At 46.0% G+C, this 16,854-nt stretch overlaps 2 protein-coding genes across 2 annotated transcripts in view; one reads left to right on the top strand and one right to left on the bottom strand.

The window, feature by feature from the left end:
* The window catches only part of LOC126542348 (E3 SUMO-protein ligase RanBP2-like), a 171,153-nt gene that overhangs the window by 91,258 nt on the left and 63,041 nt on the right, over window positions 1–16,854 (top strand). The window contains exons 22-25 of the mRNA XM_050189386.3: window positions 241–732; window positions 8,310–8,465; window positions 12,801–12,929; window positions 14,019–16,151. Coding sequence (XP_050045343.1) covers window positions 241–732; window positions 8,310–8,465; window positions 12,801–12,929; window positions 14,019–16,151 — 2,910 coding nt within the window. The remainder of the gene's footprint in view (window positions 1–240; window positions 733–8,309; window positions 8,466–12,800; window positions 12,930–14,018; window positions 16,152–16,854) is intronic.
* LOC140216055 (tigger transposable element-derived protein 4-like) lies at window positions 2,995–4,538 on the bottom strand. The gene has a single exon (XM_072286324.1). The coding sequence runs from the start codon at window positions 4,536–4,538 to the stop codon at window positions 3,039–3,041; it is 1,500 nt and encodes a 499-aa protein (XP_072142425.1). The 3' UTR covers window positions 2,995–3,038.

Below are 16,854 nucleotides of genomic sequence, written 5' to 3'. Positions count from 1 at the left end.
CTTGGGTAGAAGTTTCCTGTCGGAGCGTTTCATGCCAACTTGTATAACAGTAGTGGAGGCCTTTCTCATCTGCTGGCGCATTTGCTTTGCGACAGCAGTGGTGAGGATTATTGTTGGGCTATGTTATCCGGGCTCTGGAGTTAGGCAGCCCATGTAATGCATAGGGCAGTGTGTCAATTTGATCACATCCAACCTCACTTGCCTGACAAGTCTTTTTGTTACCCTCCTTGCCTTTTCCAGCCCTTGCCTCAGTTCTCATTTGACATCAGCCAGCCCCCTCCACCGACTTCTATTGGCAACTGTACACCCTCCCATGTGGCCAGTGGTGATGTTGGTCGGGTGTCTGCCTTCAGTCGTCTTTCCAAGATGCCACCACCACCAGCTTCTGTGCCTGCTCCTGTGATGCCACCAGCAGCGGTCACTACCATCACTCCTGCGGCTGCAACTATGACACCCAAGCCTCCCAATGCCCCGCACGCTTTCCAGATCCCCCTGCCAGCAGCTGCCGCAGGCCCTTCACCCACTTTGGCAGCTGCCCCCCAGGGGTTTCCTCCCTGCTTCCCCACTTCGGCTGCAGTGGCTCCCACTGCCCCCAGGTCTGCCACTGCTGCACCTCAGCTGCATGGACTACTCACAGGCGCAGTGCCATCGCTTGCTTCTGTGGCTCCTGAAAAGCAGGAACCGATGACCACCATTGGTACCAGGACAGCTGAAGCAAGCCCAGTGATGACGGTGGGAAACATTTGTTTTGTTTTTCCTGCACATGGTGCAGGAGCGCGAAATTTGAATGAGCCCATGGATCTTAATACAGTAGACTTCTGTTAATTCAAATCTGGCTAATTTAACTTTTCGGTTGTCGTATTTACCTGAATGTAACATGCATGTAACATTCTTCGAGTAAATTGGTTCAACTTCCTTTACTTCGGCCTTGACGCAATGCGCTTCCACTATTTATTGGTTCAGTGTGCACCTTATTTAGCAAGAAATATGTAGCATGTTTCCAATTCTGGCAGTAAGAAAATGACAAAAGCAGCGAACTTTACCTTCACAAAATGGAAACTTGTTTGCCTAATGTTCAACGTTGTAGTGTCTGGTAACTTAAAAGAGTACCAACCACCGCAAGGCTGCTTCAGCATGTGCCTCGTGTAATCTGACTTGCACACTCAGCCTCCTAGAAGGGCTGAGTGCTGCGTTACAAGAAACACACCATTGCCTTAAGTTATGAAGACAGGTTTATGTGCCTCTGGCAACACCCAACATTGCACAAACATTGGGTCCCAGTGAAATAGTCGAGCTTCCATCCGCAACACGAGCGCTGATTGCTCCCTTTAGCGGACAGATTCTGACATCGCTGGTCACGCTCTTGCCATTTGGCTTTATAGTGTGTGCTATCAGTGTTTGGGTTTACTTTTCAGTAAGCATGGCCTCATCAATTCCGTAAGCCACGTGCAGTATTTCTGTGTCGGTCAGTAGCACAACAGCCTCGAAAACATGAAACTGCTGTTTCAGCGCGCCACTAGTTTCATTTATGAATTCACTAAAATAAGTGAATTCATAAATGAAACTAGTGGCGCGCTGTACACAGTCAAATCACGCATTTTTCTCCTCGTGTGCACTTGTATACTTTTTTTACACATGTTTTGTGATACGTAAATCAAGTGGCCCTCATGTACACAGCAATAAATTTTAGTAATCTTCATAAATGAGACCGTGTTCACTCAGTAGTGGTCCCTTTCGCGTAAAAGCGTGCTGCAGGACCCGCTGATGGGAAACATCTTAAGTGGGCACTGAGGAAACGCAGTAAACACAATAGCATGTTTTAGCAGCGATTGAAAGTGCAAATATCATGGGGATTTTCTGGATATTCTAACCATAGTCTGCAAGCCAGTGAGGCCGCCGTGTGATAAAATGACAACTGTAGTAGTTTACATGATTGGTAGTTGCACACTGTCTATCATAAAGCACGTAGTTTAATCTTTGCAGACGCTTGCAAGTACAGTGGAACCCCGGTTATATGACTTCCGGTTTTGCGACGACCCGGGTTTTATGACTGATTAGCGCAGTCCCGGTGAAGTTTCCATAAAAGCAATGCATTAAAAACCCCGGTTATATGACGCAGTTTTACACCTGACCCGCGTTATACAACAATGCTAGCAAAGTGCGGCATGAAACGGCAGACGAAAGAAAATTGCCGCGGGTTTCTTTCCTCGCTCCGTCTCTCTGCATGCGGAGCGCTTGACACCTCTCAACTGGTTCGCTCCGGTGCAGCTTCCTTCCCTGTCTCATCTCATCTTTCGTTTCTCTCTCCCCCACCAGCAGCCGCCCGCAATGCTCGCTGTGCTGAAATAGCGCCTTTTCTTCTCCACAATCACTTTCTCCCTCTCTTCGTGGCATCGTCACATTGGGGAAGCATTTCTCTCCTTCCAGTTTCCCAGCAGCAGATCGCCGACAAGGTAGCACATAGAGGCCTAGGTTTATCGCATGTGTTCTTCGTCGTAATCCTAGCGACCAGCGTTCAGTGGAGGTTTTAAATTGTGTGGAGCAACACGATTCACAGTGAATTGGTGTAGCACCATCACGTGGCATATTTTACACCATTTTCTCTATTTTTTCCTGTTTTCTGCGTCTCGGCGCACTCGCCACCATGACAGTTGGCCATTGAGTCGCTGTGGGGAGGCATTCACAAGGGATTGCGCATGTTTTGGCTAAGTTTTGTGGCTACCCGCGTCATTGAAAAACTCCGCTTTTTTTTTTTTTTTTAATGTCAAGGATTGATTTCAAGAGTACAAAATGTGCAAACGTGTATGAACGCAGCTTTCTTCTGTGTTGACAGGGTACGGAGCTCAGGCATGGGGAAGCTTATGCAGGGGTGCTATTCTCGGTGCTCGTTCTGATCTTTTTTTCCTCATTGCACTACAGTCGACTCCCGTTAATACGAAGTTCATGGGGACTGCAAAAAACTTCGAAATAAACGAACTTCCAATTAAGCACAAAGCACAAAACCAGCACTTTATTGGTAGCGAAATCGAGTATTTTCCCTAAGAAAGATAGTCGGTCATCTTGTTCTGTTTCTTCTTGCCGAATCGCGCTGCTGAAAGCAAGTTCTGCAGGCTGTAAATGTGGCGGAACGCTTCTTCCGCGTTACCTTCAGCGGCAAGGAAGCGCTTCGCGAGAGCAAGGCCCGCAGCTGCATCGGCAGCCTTAGGTGGCGGCTCGTCTTCAACGTCATAGTCGCTTTCCTGGGGCCGAATAATCTCCACAATCTCTTTATCCGTTAGTGCACCGCACGTTTCGACTGCCTTGTCTACGGCGATGTAATCTTCAAAGTTGACGTCCCTGAGAGCATCACCAAAATCAGTGCTGTCAAGCTCGCTTGTTGACACTGCCTCTGATGAAATTGCAGAGGCATCCTCCGAAGAAGCTGTCACAAAACCGCAAGCCCTGAAGCAGTTTGCGATTGTTTCTTGCTTCACACGATCCCATGCTCGCACTAACATGTGAATGGCACTGAGCAGGCTCACCTCGTATTTTGCGGAATTATTCATGCACAAAACCATGCGCTCGAGGAGGTGCCGCCTGTACAGGACCTTAACATTCTTGATGATGCCTTGGTCCATTGGCTGCAAAACAGCTGTTGTGTTTGCAGGCACAAATGCGAGGCGTATTGCATTTAAGGCTGGCACATTCACGTGAGCACTGCAGTGATCCACAAGGAACAAGACCTTGCGGTTCGAAGAAGCAAACTTGAGGTCCAATTTCGTTATCCAGCTCTTGAAGATTTCGGCCGTCATCCACGCTTTCTTGTTCGACTCATAGTCCGCAGGCAGCGTCTTTATGCCTTTAAAACACCTCGGCTTGGCGGCTTTCCCGATCACAAGTAAGCGACATCGTTCCATGCCAGTCATGTTTGCCGCGATCAGCACCGGCACCCTCTCCTTGCTGCATTTGCCCCCAGCACAGTCGTCGTCCTTGAATGTCAGGGTATTCTCTGGTAGAAGGCGATAGAAGAGTGCAGTGTCCTCTGCATTGAAGATGTCTTCCATTCTGTATTCGCCGAGATATTCACGCAGCTTTCCGTCCTTCCACGTGGCACATGTTTCCTGGTTAATGGACGCTTTTTCACCACACACGCTCTTAAAGACCAGGTCATGGCGATCTTTAAAGTGCGTCAGCCATCCATCTGACGAAACGAAGTCATCGATCCCCAACATTGTTGCAAGCGTTTGGGCTTTCATCGTAACAATGTCTCCACTGAGAGGAAGTTTGTTGCTCCGGGCCTCCCTAATCCAAACCAGCGGAGCCTTCTCCAACTCTGGGTAAGCGCCGGTGCGCATTCGCTTCCGAGACGTCTTGAACTTGTCGTTCTCAAATGCATCCATTATTGTGTGCTTGTTCTTGATGTAATTTGAGAGCGTGTTCGACTTGATCCCGTACTTCCGCGCTATGTCTTGTTTAGCGGCACCTCCCTTCTCAACTTCCTTCAAAACCTCGACTTTCGTTGCCAGGTCGAGCGTGTGATAAGAGCCACGGTTTGCCATGGCTATCAACTGCGCGACTATGTACAGTCAATTCCGAAGCGTAGGATCGCCCGCGGAACAACTTAGCCAACGAGCCACACGCACAAAGGCCCTCAACCAACACATGCCACCACACGCCTCGACATACGCTGCGCGCGTAGCATGCTGCAATCCTAATCTCGCACAATCTCGCCACTGCCGTATGCAGCGCTGCGTGCACCTATGGCATCCGCGTGGCCTCTGCGATCAGCTCCGGCGACGCGCGGCAGCCGCTTTGCCGCCGAAGCTGATCGCAGAGGCTACGGCAGCCGTAGCAATGAATAATCGCGCCGCTCCAAGAAGGGCGGCATTGCGGACGGCTGCGGTGGCGAAGACACCAACGCGGAACAAGGAGCTGTTGCAGCACTTGAAAAAATTGCACATTCTACCAAAGAATGACTGTCATCTCGAGGATCCCGGCTGAAAATTAACTTCCAATTAAACAATATTACTGGATGAGGACTTCGAATTATCGAGCGATTCCTTCCATAGGATTACATGCAAAACTGACGGGACCAGCACTTCACTTCTAATTAACCGAAAATTCCAATTAAGCGGCTTCGAATGAAGCTATAAAGTGCGTAAGCTGTGTGCTGTCGTATATCGTGCTAAATACGTAACGTGTGTTATTGTTGTACTACTGAGATTGCGTAGCTTTGTCAGTCCATGCTTTTGTTAGGTGCAAGGACAAGCTACTCATTACCAAGTGTAAATGATTTTACTAATGTGAGTAGGCTTTCTCCTTTCCGCTGTCTCGCGTTTGTTGGCTCACATTGACTTGGAAACTGCGTTGAGAAAAGCAGGAAGGTGCTCATTGATCAAGATCATTTCTATGTGTAACTGCCGTACTTGCATACGCTTTGTTTACAACTGAAGTATAGGTTCCACTGTGATGTTTGCACTTGAGAGCCAGTGGCACCAGTTTGTCACAAAGGTATAGGACTGTAGCAAGTATGTGACGCCCCCTCGGACATAATCTTGGTTCGCCCGCCAAGCTCGGCGGACTGCTATAGCTCGGCAGGCAACACTGGTCACTGCAGCACAATAAACATCGACGAGCACGGCAGCTCGCCGGTCAGTAATCATTCAGCACCACCACTCTGCGGAGCGTCCGTCTATCGGAGGGTGCCAGAAGCCCTCCCTCGTTCACGACCCGGGGTGGATCGTGACAAGGACCAGTTCCATTGCATACAGGGATCCCAACATCGGGACGAAACGAGAATAGTTGACCTGCTCTGTGTGTATTGTGCACGCTTCTACATGACGCTCGCGTTATTCAGGTGAATTCACGTTCACTCGTCACGGTATTCACGTTCACTCATCGTGGTACTAAGATTATGAAGTTATGAAACTGCACAAGTTCGACAGACGGCAGTTGATAGGGTACATGCAAGTACACATGTACGCACTTTGAGCAGCGCAAACACATCCGAGTTGTTAAATCAGCAGCTACATAGCGCTAGCGGCACACATGCAAACACATTGCCTTTCACATGGACCGGCAAAACACCGGCAAAACCTTGACTTCATGACAGCGCTTTCATGCCGGGCAAGTGTCTTTAAAGAGAAAGCCAAATATGGAATCTGGTCAATGTAATAGAAATAACTTGCGAAGCAGCTTGATTTGTGCAAGCCACAATAGTGTTTTTGCCTTCAGGTATGCTGGTCGTAAACAACATAACCCTCAAATAAAGCTCTGGCAGGTATATGAACATGGTCTACGTTACGTATACATTATTGGCGAGACAGAGCTCTGATTTTTGTGCTAGAATTCGACACTACAGGAATTTTGCCCACGAAACTAGCCTCAGAAGGCTTCCAACTGGAAGCAGGCAGCATCCCGAAGCGACAAAACAAATGCGCAGTTACTGTGTCAAAAAAGCACAAAAGTCATCTACTTCTTCCAGTTTCATAGCGTTCCATCATTGCTCCTAGCGTAGCAGACAATAAACAAGCCTTAAGTACAGTAAAAATCCATATGCAAACATCCAACAACAATTTTTGATGTCTCACCTCGTGTAACTCTATGGGCAAAGCTGGCGTGTTCCGGAGCGAACGATCAAATTGCGTGGGCGAGTGACAAGGAGACCAGGAGAAAGAGAGGCTGTGTGAAGAGGAATGTTGCTACCTTTAGTTTTATTCAGGGGACTTAGGCTCATTGTCTTCAAGGAAAGACTCAGAATGCTGTGGAATCGCTAAATGACAAATTGACAATTTTATCAACTTTGTTATGTTGTGGTTCACCTGTACACTCACACACTTGTACAGAGTGAAAAAAAAAAAAACAAAAAAAGAGAAAACATGCGCACTGCTAACTACTGTGCTGGAAACACTAGCAGCAAAGTGGGCTGGGGATCGCTTCTTTCTGAGCACTGGCCATAAAAAAGCTAGCCCATTGAGGCTAGCACTTTCGTTTGCAAAAAAGGAGTGCACCTTCCGGCATGAAATCACAAAGATGACTGCTTCCTCAGGTTGTACTTTCACGTGATACGATTCCTGTCTGCTGCCTCAAGTGTGCCTCACTACTTGCATGTGATGCCAACAGGCACTGGTTCGAGTTTCTCAAAACCTGGCACACACAGGTTTTCAGGTCCGCGATATGGGCATGGCAGAGTTCCTTGGAAAGCGGATCCTTCAGCAAGTACATGAGGGGAGACCAAACTTTCTTTACCGAGTACAGACAAAGCCACTTGGGCTGAAAACATCACTAATAGCATGGTTACACTTCAGGACAAGATGAAAGATGGCAATGCTTCCAGTCATACTGGGCCTACTGCTGTGCCCTGGCCAACATTACTCTGCCTTGTTTTATTGAGTGCGTGACAAAGTTTGTCCGGAAGGGTTAATGCATAGGCAGAACAGTCTGCCAGCACTTCCTCATTTCTGAGCTGGCATTGAATGACACTGGTCACTGTATTTGCCAGCTTCATTTATTCCAAAATTTAGAAATGCAGGGGAGAAGCCAGTCAGGCAATTCTCAGCAGTTCATATCGCGAACGCCAGCTCTCAGGTGGTCTGCCCAATCGTTTTGACTGTCGGCATAGGCAGTCAACAGTGGCTTGAGCACCTATTGCCATCACCTGATTGGCAGTAGCAATAGGTGCCTATTTCTTCCCAGCACATTTCAAAAATGAAAAACGATAAATAGCTTCACGGAACAATGTGGAAAGTTTTAGGACACCAATATAATACGAAACGGAGATTATGCGCATCGAATTTGCGAAAATGTACCTTGGATTATATGATAGTTCTTTCGGATATTGCTACCACCTCATGCATAATGAAAAGGCAATTAATTGCTGTTCTTCTGTCTGTTTGTGATTGCTGCTGATACCTTTGTCCTGTAGAAAAGTAAGGATGATATTGAGGAATGGTAATCTTATGATGGGCTTGACACAAGAGTACAACAGAATGTACTACCCCATTTTTCTTATGTAACCAATCGGACACATTTTCGGAATCTGAAATGTATAAGTGGCATTTACAGAGCGACATTTCTGTGTATGGCATATAGTTGCATTTTTTGGCTTCATTTCAGCTTCAAACTCCAATGAGCTGCACTATTTCCCCGTGTTGAAACAGTGCTTTCATGTCATTAATGTAAGCATGTAGTGTTTTGCTATGAACTACAATTGTGATTCAGGCATTAGCCGAAATCAAAATACCTTTTGAAGTTACAATGAGCATATATCATGTGAGAGCATAAGACTCAAACTGGTATCAAATGAGTTGCAACAGGCTAGGATTGTGCAGGCACAGACTCCGTCTCCTGCAGCACCACGCCGCCTGCAACGAGCTAGCACTGGATCGGACGACTATGTGGAGGAAGTCGAAGTCGAAGGGAACTTCACACCTCTAATTCCACTGCCTGAGGAGGTGTCGGTCTGCACGGGTGAAGAGAATGAGAAGGTACGTGACTGCAGTGTAGAATAGAAGGGTTAAAGGCATTTCCCTAATGCATTCCCTCACTGAACAAGTGCAGTTGGGTTCTTGTTTTAGAAAATGGGGAGGACTACACATGGTACTACAGCCGATCCCAGATATATCGAACAGTTCTAACATTTACTTAGAAATCTCATGCAATGTATAGCACTTTGCTACCTGTATATCAAACGCTGTTCTGCTCTGCACCCCTGCAAGTGCACTTCTCTTAATGTAATTTCTTGCAACATTGGAAGTATTCATGCTGACAAAACAGAATTTTTATGGCTGTCAAACAAGGCAATAAATCGTAAGAGCAGTACATGCCATGGAGCAAAGATGAGCAAGGTGTTTCTCAATTCTCAAAATATGAATAGCTCTTGCGTAAGCATCTTATTCACACTCCATAATGGCAAAAAGTAAATTTCGCTGCAACGCAGTGATGTAATGTGGTTAACCGTATTGATAGATGAGAGCTGCCGTGCACTGAAGCATTCAGCCCGTCGCCATTACATATTGGAAAGGGAATTGCCACGCTGCTTCAATAATGCGAGAGGCCTCCTCGTTGGATATGCACATTCCCTAATAAAGTGTGAGTGGCGCACTATCTTTACACTGAGTTACTCCAGGCATGGATTGCTGAACTGGAGATGTCTGCACCACCAGCCTTGTCTTATAGACTTTCCACAAATGTCATTTTAGGGTTCTGCAAGCAGCTAAAATGAACCTGACACGAACCCCCACTTAGACAGATTTTTACATAATTTGGATTTAACAAAACCACTGCATGCTATATCTGCACTTCACCGAAAGGCAACCACTGGGCTAGTCATTGGCCCACAGTCCGTGCTGAACGGGCTAAATTCGTGACCGTAGGGGCACATCATTGGGAAGGGACATGGCTGTTCTGCAAGCAGAGAGCCACTTTTGAATCTAAGTGTATCTTTCTGGTTGACATGTTGCTGATGTAGGACAATCTGCTGTTTAAATGGCATTGCAACTTACACGCGGCCAAGCACGTTGACACGGGATTTGCAGCACAAGTGTGCAGACTGCGGCACGGTGCATATTCATTCAGGCTGGTTCGCTTCCCCACTGCATCCAGTTCTACCATAGTCCTTTAACTTCTGGCCACAAAACTTCTGTCATTCTATAAGAGAGTTGTGTGCATTATTGTCGTTCCAACTGAAAAGGGACGGAAGGAACGGTCTGCAAACCTTCGCGAAATCAACCACTGAGAGAAAACATCACAAAGACAGTGCAATTGTTACAGCACCTGTGCTTTTAATGTACTGGGTGTTATGCTAATGTTAGCCGAGCTGTTAAAAGAAAAAGAAAGAAAAGTGCTAGGTTCTGGGTGCAATTATTAGTTCTGCAGTGTTCAGTCGTCAGTGTTTTTCTTTTCTTTTAATCGCCAACTTAAGCTGGAACACCTTCTATTTGTTTGCACTCGAAGTGAGTCTAAACGTGCTTCCCAAGTTGAAATGCATATTGTCAGCTCTTTCCAGCAGTTCAAATCGAGTTTGATGTTAGGCAGAGTTCAGCTTACAAGTTAGTGCATGCATAATTGACAAACCTGAACTAAAGGCTAAGCAATTGCGACAAAGGAAACTGCTTTGATAGTTTCACTCTGGCTTAGTGACATGTGATGTATGGTGCGGCTGCGGAGCACTGTGCCAAGGTGGTGGTCAAACCTGTGACGCGGCAGAGTTGCCAAGAATCTCTGGATCCAAACAGGCCTCAACTGGGAAGTGAACCTGGCAACGCTTAACACACAAACCCTATCAAATAAGGCTAATTTAGCAGTACTCTTTCAGGAGTTATCAGGCGTTGTCTGGGATATATTGGCCTTCATGAGGTTAGAAGGACTGGTGAGGCTCATACACTGCTGATTAATGGCCACATCCTCTGTTACAGAGGTATTCCAGATTAGAGAGAATATGGGGTAGGATTTCTAATTCATAAGGACATGATAGACAACATTGATGGATTCTGCAGCATTAATGAGAGTAGCAGTTGTTGTAATAAAGCTAAATAGAAGGTATAGATTAAAGGTTGTACTGTGCTTGAATGTAACACAACCGCGATTGCGACGTAAGGGTCAATTTTTCAGTAAGGCGACATGAAAGATTTAAAAAATGAATTTGCGAATATAATGCGCGATGAATAGGAAAACAAATGGTACCATTATTGATTGGCACCGACACTCAAGTCTTTAAATTGCATAATACCGGTTCCTGAAAGTCAGCTTCGCATCAATACAGTACTGTTACGCCGTGAAGCATACCAAGAATTGGAAGTTGCAAATGAATCTCTGTGTTGCCTCTCGCTTCATCGCTAACTAAGCGGTGAGAACACAAGGCACACAAAGCTTTCAGCCCTCGACGTGCCTAAACTGTACCCATTGTAAGTCAATTTCAAAATAATAGGGCCCGTGCAGGCGCTGCTGGAGTATAGTGGCCCCTCCCCTCTCGGTGCACCAGAATCTTGTGGTCAGGCGATGCGGAACTGTAGGGTTGAGGTTGTGATCTGTTTGATATCAAAGACCACTTGCAACATGCATGTGGGGAAAAAGAAAAAGTAAGCTTTTGTGCATTCAACGCAGCCGTGGAGAAACATCAGTAAAGTGCCACTTTTCGCATTCTCAGCCTGGATAAGACTAGTGGAGTTTTCAGATAAGGTTTACATAGGCATATTTTATATTTCAAATTATCTATCAACTATTTCACAATCCTCTTCAAGCTTGATATATCTTAGATTGGCTGTATATTCATTTTTAAAGTGAACACACAGTTGGGATTTGCTGCACAATAAAGTTGAAGTGTTTCAGTTGCATTGGATGCATTACCACTTGGGTAATGCAGCTAATGTAATTACCACGCCCCTCAAATGACCGTCTTGTTAGATCTCTGTCACGTGCCAGCGCTGACTTCTTCGTGTCACGTTCGATAGCACGAAGGATGTCTAATTTTTCTTCTATGCTGAGCAGCCAGCGTCTTTTTTATCCTAGCTTCGGCATGATGCGACCATATTACGCAAGTCCTTGTTTGCACGACACCACAACGCTGTCTGGCACGGTGCCGAAATGATATTGATGTTGATGTGGGTTCACACGCAAACACACAGGGCGCTTGGGAGGCCGTTCTGGTCTCTGAGGCTTGTTCTGCCAGGCCGCCCGATGGAGACGACGCACCACTGTATTGGCGCGACGAAAAGTGGAAACACTACGTGTTAACCAGTACGTACGCACTAAACTGGTATGGCTTATGCGGATACAAAATGCATTATGTCCAATGGCCACTGAGTCAGGGATTTGGCTTTACTGCTTTTAAAACGAAACTGCTGTTTAAGCGGGTACGGTTTAACAAGGTTTTACTCTATTTTCCTGGCACGGAACAAGCACTGCAAGGTTTCTAGAATGGTATTTTAACATTCCACGTCAACTTAGTGTTTGCCTTTAGTGTTCTTTAACAGTAGACTGGACTGTACATTTGAATGGTACTTGTCAGTATTGCAACTTGGACAGTATTATTGGCCGGCTAGCTTCAAGAATGTCATAGAGAACTGCATATGTTGACCAGAAAACAGGTGGAACAGAAGAGAAGGGCAACACTTTGTGGTTGGGGCACTTTGTGCTCATCATTTTGTTGCCATTCTGCGTGTTTCCTCATACGTATTTGCAAGGGTTCTCAGGGTACCCGGCAGATCTACGTTCTGCGCACTGAGTAGTGCACCTATAAGGAAGGGGGTTTGTGACTTCTCAGCTGGAAATAAGTGTGGCTGCTATGATTGCCATTACGTGCAGACATTGCCCGCTGTGAGCAGAAGTGGTTCTAGGACTTCGCATCGAGCCTCTTCCATGGCACTAAAAAGGAATGCCATGCCTCACCAGCTGGTTTTCATTTTGAACACTATGTAGGCAATTTATGGGGCATTTTGTTCGATATCTGTAGCTAGGCTATGAAAGATGCTGTTGGTGGCTGAGGGCTGTGAAATGACTAACCACTTGAGAGTATAATATCTTAGATGGGCACTTGACATACAATTAAGACTATGTAATTAAGCATAATGGATAATATAATCTAAGTATCTCCATGTGACTGCAAACAACATTACCTTGGTTCTGTCCAGTTGGGTACGTGGCATTTGCATATCTTTAATGTTTGGCTGAAGTTACAAGGGACAAGCGATATGAGCACTCTGTAAAAATTGTTGCTACTTAGAAGTGAGGTTTCCTCGCATTTTTCTTGAACTCTCTGGTGGGCTTTGCTACAGCTGAAGTTGATTGTCATGCCCAGCATTTCGTTCTGTTTTGATTCACAGGTTTGCTTTGAAGAAAGAGCCAAACTCTTCCGCTATGTTGACAAAGAGTGGAAGGAACGTGGAATTGGTGTCGTCAAATTGCTTGAAAGCAAGGAGGGCAAAGTGCGCCTGCTTATGCGGCGAGAGCAGGTAAGTGTGCCTAATAATTCCCTTCCTTTTTCTTGTCTATTTTATTTTTTCTTCGTCAAAAAGGAGGGGACGGGACTAAACGTTACAGCAGCACTTGACAAATGTCCCTACAGTTTCCTGCACGTGGGAGGGGGGGGGGGGGGGGGGGGGGGCAATGCTCATGTTAAATGCACCAGTATGCATGGTGTTATACATATATAAGTTGCACCCTTGCATAAGACGCATTGATGAAAATTTAGGAAAAGAAAAAAGGTAACTTGTAGTCCAGAAAATATGGTAATATTTCTTAAGGAGGCATCCACAAAGGTACCAAATAATTATTGAATAAAACAACTGCCAAGTACTACATATAAGATTGATCAAAGGTTGTTGAAATTTGCACCACCTACTGCTAAAGAGGGGGTTTTGTTCATTGTTCAATAATTTATTTTGTTTGCTTTAAAACATAAAACTTCTATAATTACCTAAAGGGAAAATTGGTCGTTTCATGTTGTATGCATGGGAATGCTGGGAAGTGGTACCTTTAGATGGGCATCTATTTCAAGAGCTAAGACATTGTGGAAATGCATTTGGCTAGCCGCGTCCCGTCTGCCGCAATAGTCCACTCTTTAATAAAATGGCCTGTAAAATGTTGCCTTTTCTTTGTTTTGATGTAAAGAGCATTCTTAAAGTGCCGGGTAGTGAAACAATATTAAATGTGAACTGGTGGGCCACAAAAGTTGGGAAAAATATGTGCGATGGCTGTGTCAGTCTGTACGCACAGTGCATCATTTTCATATGTATTTGTTGCTTTCAGTTGCTTGTATTAAGCATGAGTAAAGAATAGCGAAAGTTGTATTTCAGGTAAACAAAGACCTTGCGTGATGATTTCATTCTAGTAAAGCTTTACAGCTTTTTAATTGACACGTTTTGCACACCCACATCTCAGTATTCCTGTGGTGACACAACGCTCATTGTGAAACTTGCATAGACAGTGGCACCAGATTCTTCTCTAGGTAATATAGTAAGGAACTGTGGGTCTTTATGTATCTCCCATCTTGAACCAATTTCAGATGGTAATGTCAGTGGAATTGGCCAATTCATTTGCAGGTGCTGAAAGTATGTGCCAACCATTATATTCAGTCTGGAATGACACTGGCTCCAATGCCAAAAAAGGACACTGCTTGGATATGGGATGCCCAAGATTTTGCAGATGGTGAGGCGCACCCAGAGAAGTTCTGCATACGTTTCAAAACACCTGAAATAGCAGTGCAGTTCAAAGAAGCTTTTGAACAAGCAGTTAACAAGTCCAGACAGGCTGCAGTGTCTTCGTCATCAGCAGCCTCCACTACAGCAGACAGCACAGCTACCACTTTTTCAATGTCACCATCAGGTCTTAGCTCCCCTAGAATAACACCGGCACCTTCAACAGTTACCACAGGGATGCCTGTTGCATCATTTGGTTCTCCAGTAACTGTATCTGCATCTCCAGCTAGCGTGCCTTCTACCTTTCCTCTATCGATACCAGGCTTTGGGGTCTCCAAGTCAATAGTGGCACCTCCCGTGTTTGGGTCAGCAACAGCCACAACAGTAGTACCTGCTGGGCCATTCAGTTCACCATTTGTTGCCTCCACTCCATTATCCACCGCTTCTGTGACAATTTCCTCATCCACATCAAGCTTTGGTGGCCCCAAGACAACAGGGACCGCACATGTGTTTGGATCTGCTGCAGGCAGCATGGTGACATCAGCTTTGTCATTTGGCAGTCCTATAGCTTCGTCTGTCGTGGCATCCGGCTCTCCACCCACAAGTCTACCTCACCTGTCAGCAACTGGTTTCGGCAAGATGTTTCATCCAAAACCAGGCGCCTGGGCGTGTCACACATGCTATGTGAGCAATGATGCCAACAAACTCGTATGTGCAGCGTGCGACTCGCCAAAGCCGGGTACTGAGAAACCAAAGACTGTGGAAGTGCCTGTGGCAGCACAACAGCCAACAGAAAAACCTGATCTAGCTGCTTCAGTCTCCTTTGGGAATTCTTTGGGGAAGCCTTTTAACGTACAAGCAGCACAGCCAGCGCCTGTATTCTCATTCGGTGTCTCTGTACCAGAGCAGAAGCCAAGCACTCCAGTCACTTCAGTTGTTGATGTAATGGTTTCATCAGGAAAGAGTGTGTTCGGTGGATTTACATTTTCTGGCCCACCAAAAGTAAAAGAGCTTCCCAAGGAAGAAGCAAAGCCTGTTACTGCAGCAGCAACAATAAAGGAGTCGCCAAAGCCCAGCCCTTTTGCAGGCTTTTCATTCAAGAGCCCACCAGCCGCAGTGAAAAAAGATGAGCCCCCAGAGTCAGCTAGTGCAACTCAGTCATTTTTAGCAAGTGCCCGTTCAGAAATTAGCAAACTGAGTACAACACCAGCCAAGCAACCACAAGTGACCTCTTCCCTGCCGCCTCAACCACCGGTAATATCATCTCTTCCACCTCAACCACAGGTGCCATCTCCTCTGCCAAAGCCATTACCTCCAACTCCGATTGCGACTAGGCAGCGAGCAGACTCACTGCGGAGCCCAGGTGAAATACCAGAGGACTTTGTCCCCAGTGCTGAGTTTGAACCAGTGGTCTCCCTACCGGAGCTTGTGGATGTCAAAACAGGTGAAGAGGATGAAGAAGTCCTGTTCTCTGAGAGAGCCAAACTGTTTCGATTTGATGCTGAAACAAAGCAGTGGAAGGAGCGTGGAATTGGCCAATTGAAGATCCTTCAGCACCCAAAGACGCAAGTATGCCGTGTGTTGATGCGCAGGGACCAAGTGCTCAAACTGTGTGCCAATCACAGAATTTTGCCAGAGATGAAATTGGGTCCGCTGTCAACAAATGATCGTGCATGGTCTTGGTTTGCCAATGATTATAGTGATGGACAACTCTGCAAAGAAAACCTTGCAGCGCGCTTTAAGACGACGGAGCAGGCTGATCGCTTTAAGCAAGTATTTGAGAGCTGCAGGGACAAAGCCCACCCTATTACACCTCTCAAAGAAGCTGCAGGGGAAGAGAAGAGTGATAAAACCCAGGAGCAGCAGGCCGATAAGAAGCAACTGGAGCCAGCACCTATTGTGCCACTCTCCCAGTTGAGTCAGTTCAAGCCAAAGGCAGGCACTTGGAACTGTGACATCTGCTATGTGTCGAATTCAGCTGACAGGACATCATGTGCGGCCTGCGAGACCCAAAAGCCTGGCTCAGACGCTGCTGAGGTTGGTGAATTCTCTTACATTACCTTCTCCATGCTGAAAACATTTACCACCTAGTGCCTGTGTTTAGTGCAATGTTGTTGTAAACATGTTGGTGATTGCAATTACATTTACTAGGGAAGGGTACTGGGAAGGTTCCCTTGTTTGTGACAGCAGTATCAGCGATGCCAAGAACATTATTGGTTTTGCTCAAAAATTCTTTAAAGTGAAGCTTACTTTCCCCCTTCAACCCACTTTGTGGGTGCTAGCTGCTGCTGTATTGCACACTTCTCTGACCCCGGACATTATGCAGACCAGCACCGAATATAGTGAAAACTGGAGCTGCTTGGGGCAGCTGGTGGTGTACGTAAGCTTAGATGTTAGCTCCAACACAAACATTCCGCCAACTTATTCTATCGTGTTCATTTCTTTATTTTTATGTCGTCTTGCTTTCGTCGTCTTCACTCTGTTGTCAATGCAATGTTGTCATTATCATTCTGTCCTTGTCATTCCATCGTCGTCAAACTGTTTTTCACATGTGGTAATCGTGCAGTCGTCATGCCCTCATTACTCCACTGTCTTCGATGGGGGTCATTCTGTTATTGAGATGCTGTCATTATCATTATTCTGTTCTTGACATTTCATCATCGTCAAGACATTGTTGTCATGCTGTCATCATTCCACTGTCTTCTATAGGGGTGAAATGCAAAAATGCTTGAGTACTTAG

The sequence above is a fragment of the Dermacentor andersoni genome, chromosome 2 (genome assembly GCF_023375885.2).
Source record: "Dermacentor andersoni chromosome 2, qqDerAnde1_hic_scaffold, whole genome shotgun sequence".
Lineage (NCBI taxonomy): Eukaryota > Metazoa > Arthropoda > Arachnida > Ixodida > Ixodidae > Dermacentor > Dermacentor andersoni.
This window is presented reverse-complemented; position numbering and strand designations above follow the sequence as displayed.

What these genes read in the sequence shown, in the direction of transcription:
- LOC140216055 (XM_072286324.1), bottom strand. Translation starts at nt 4,538, where the DNA reads ATGGCAAACCGTGGCTCTTATCACACGCTCGACCTGGCAACGAAAGTC.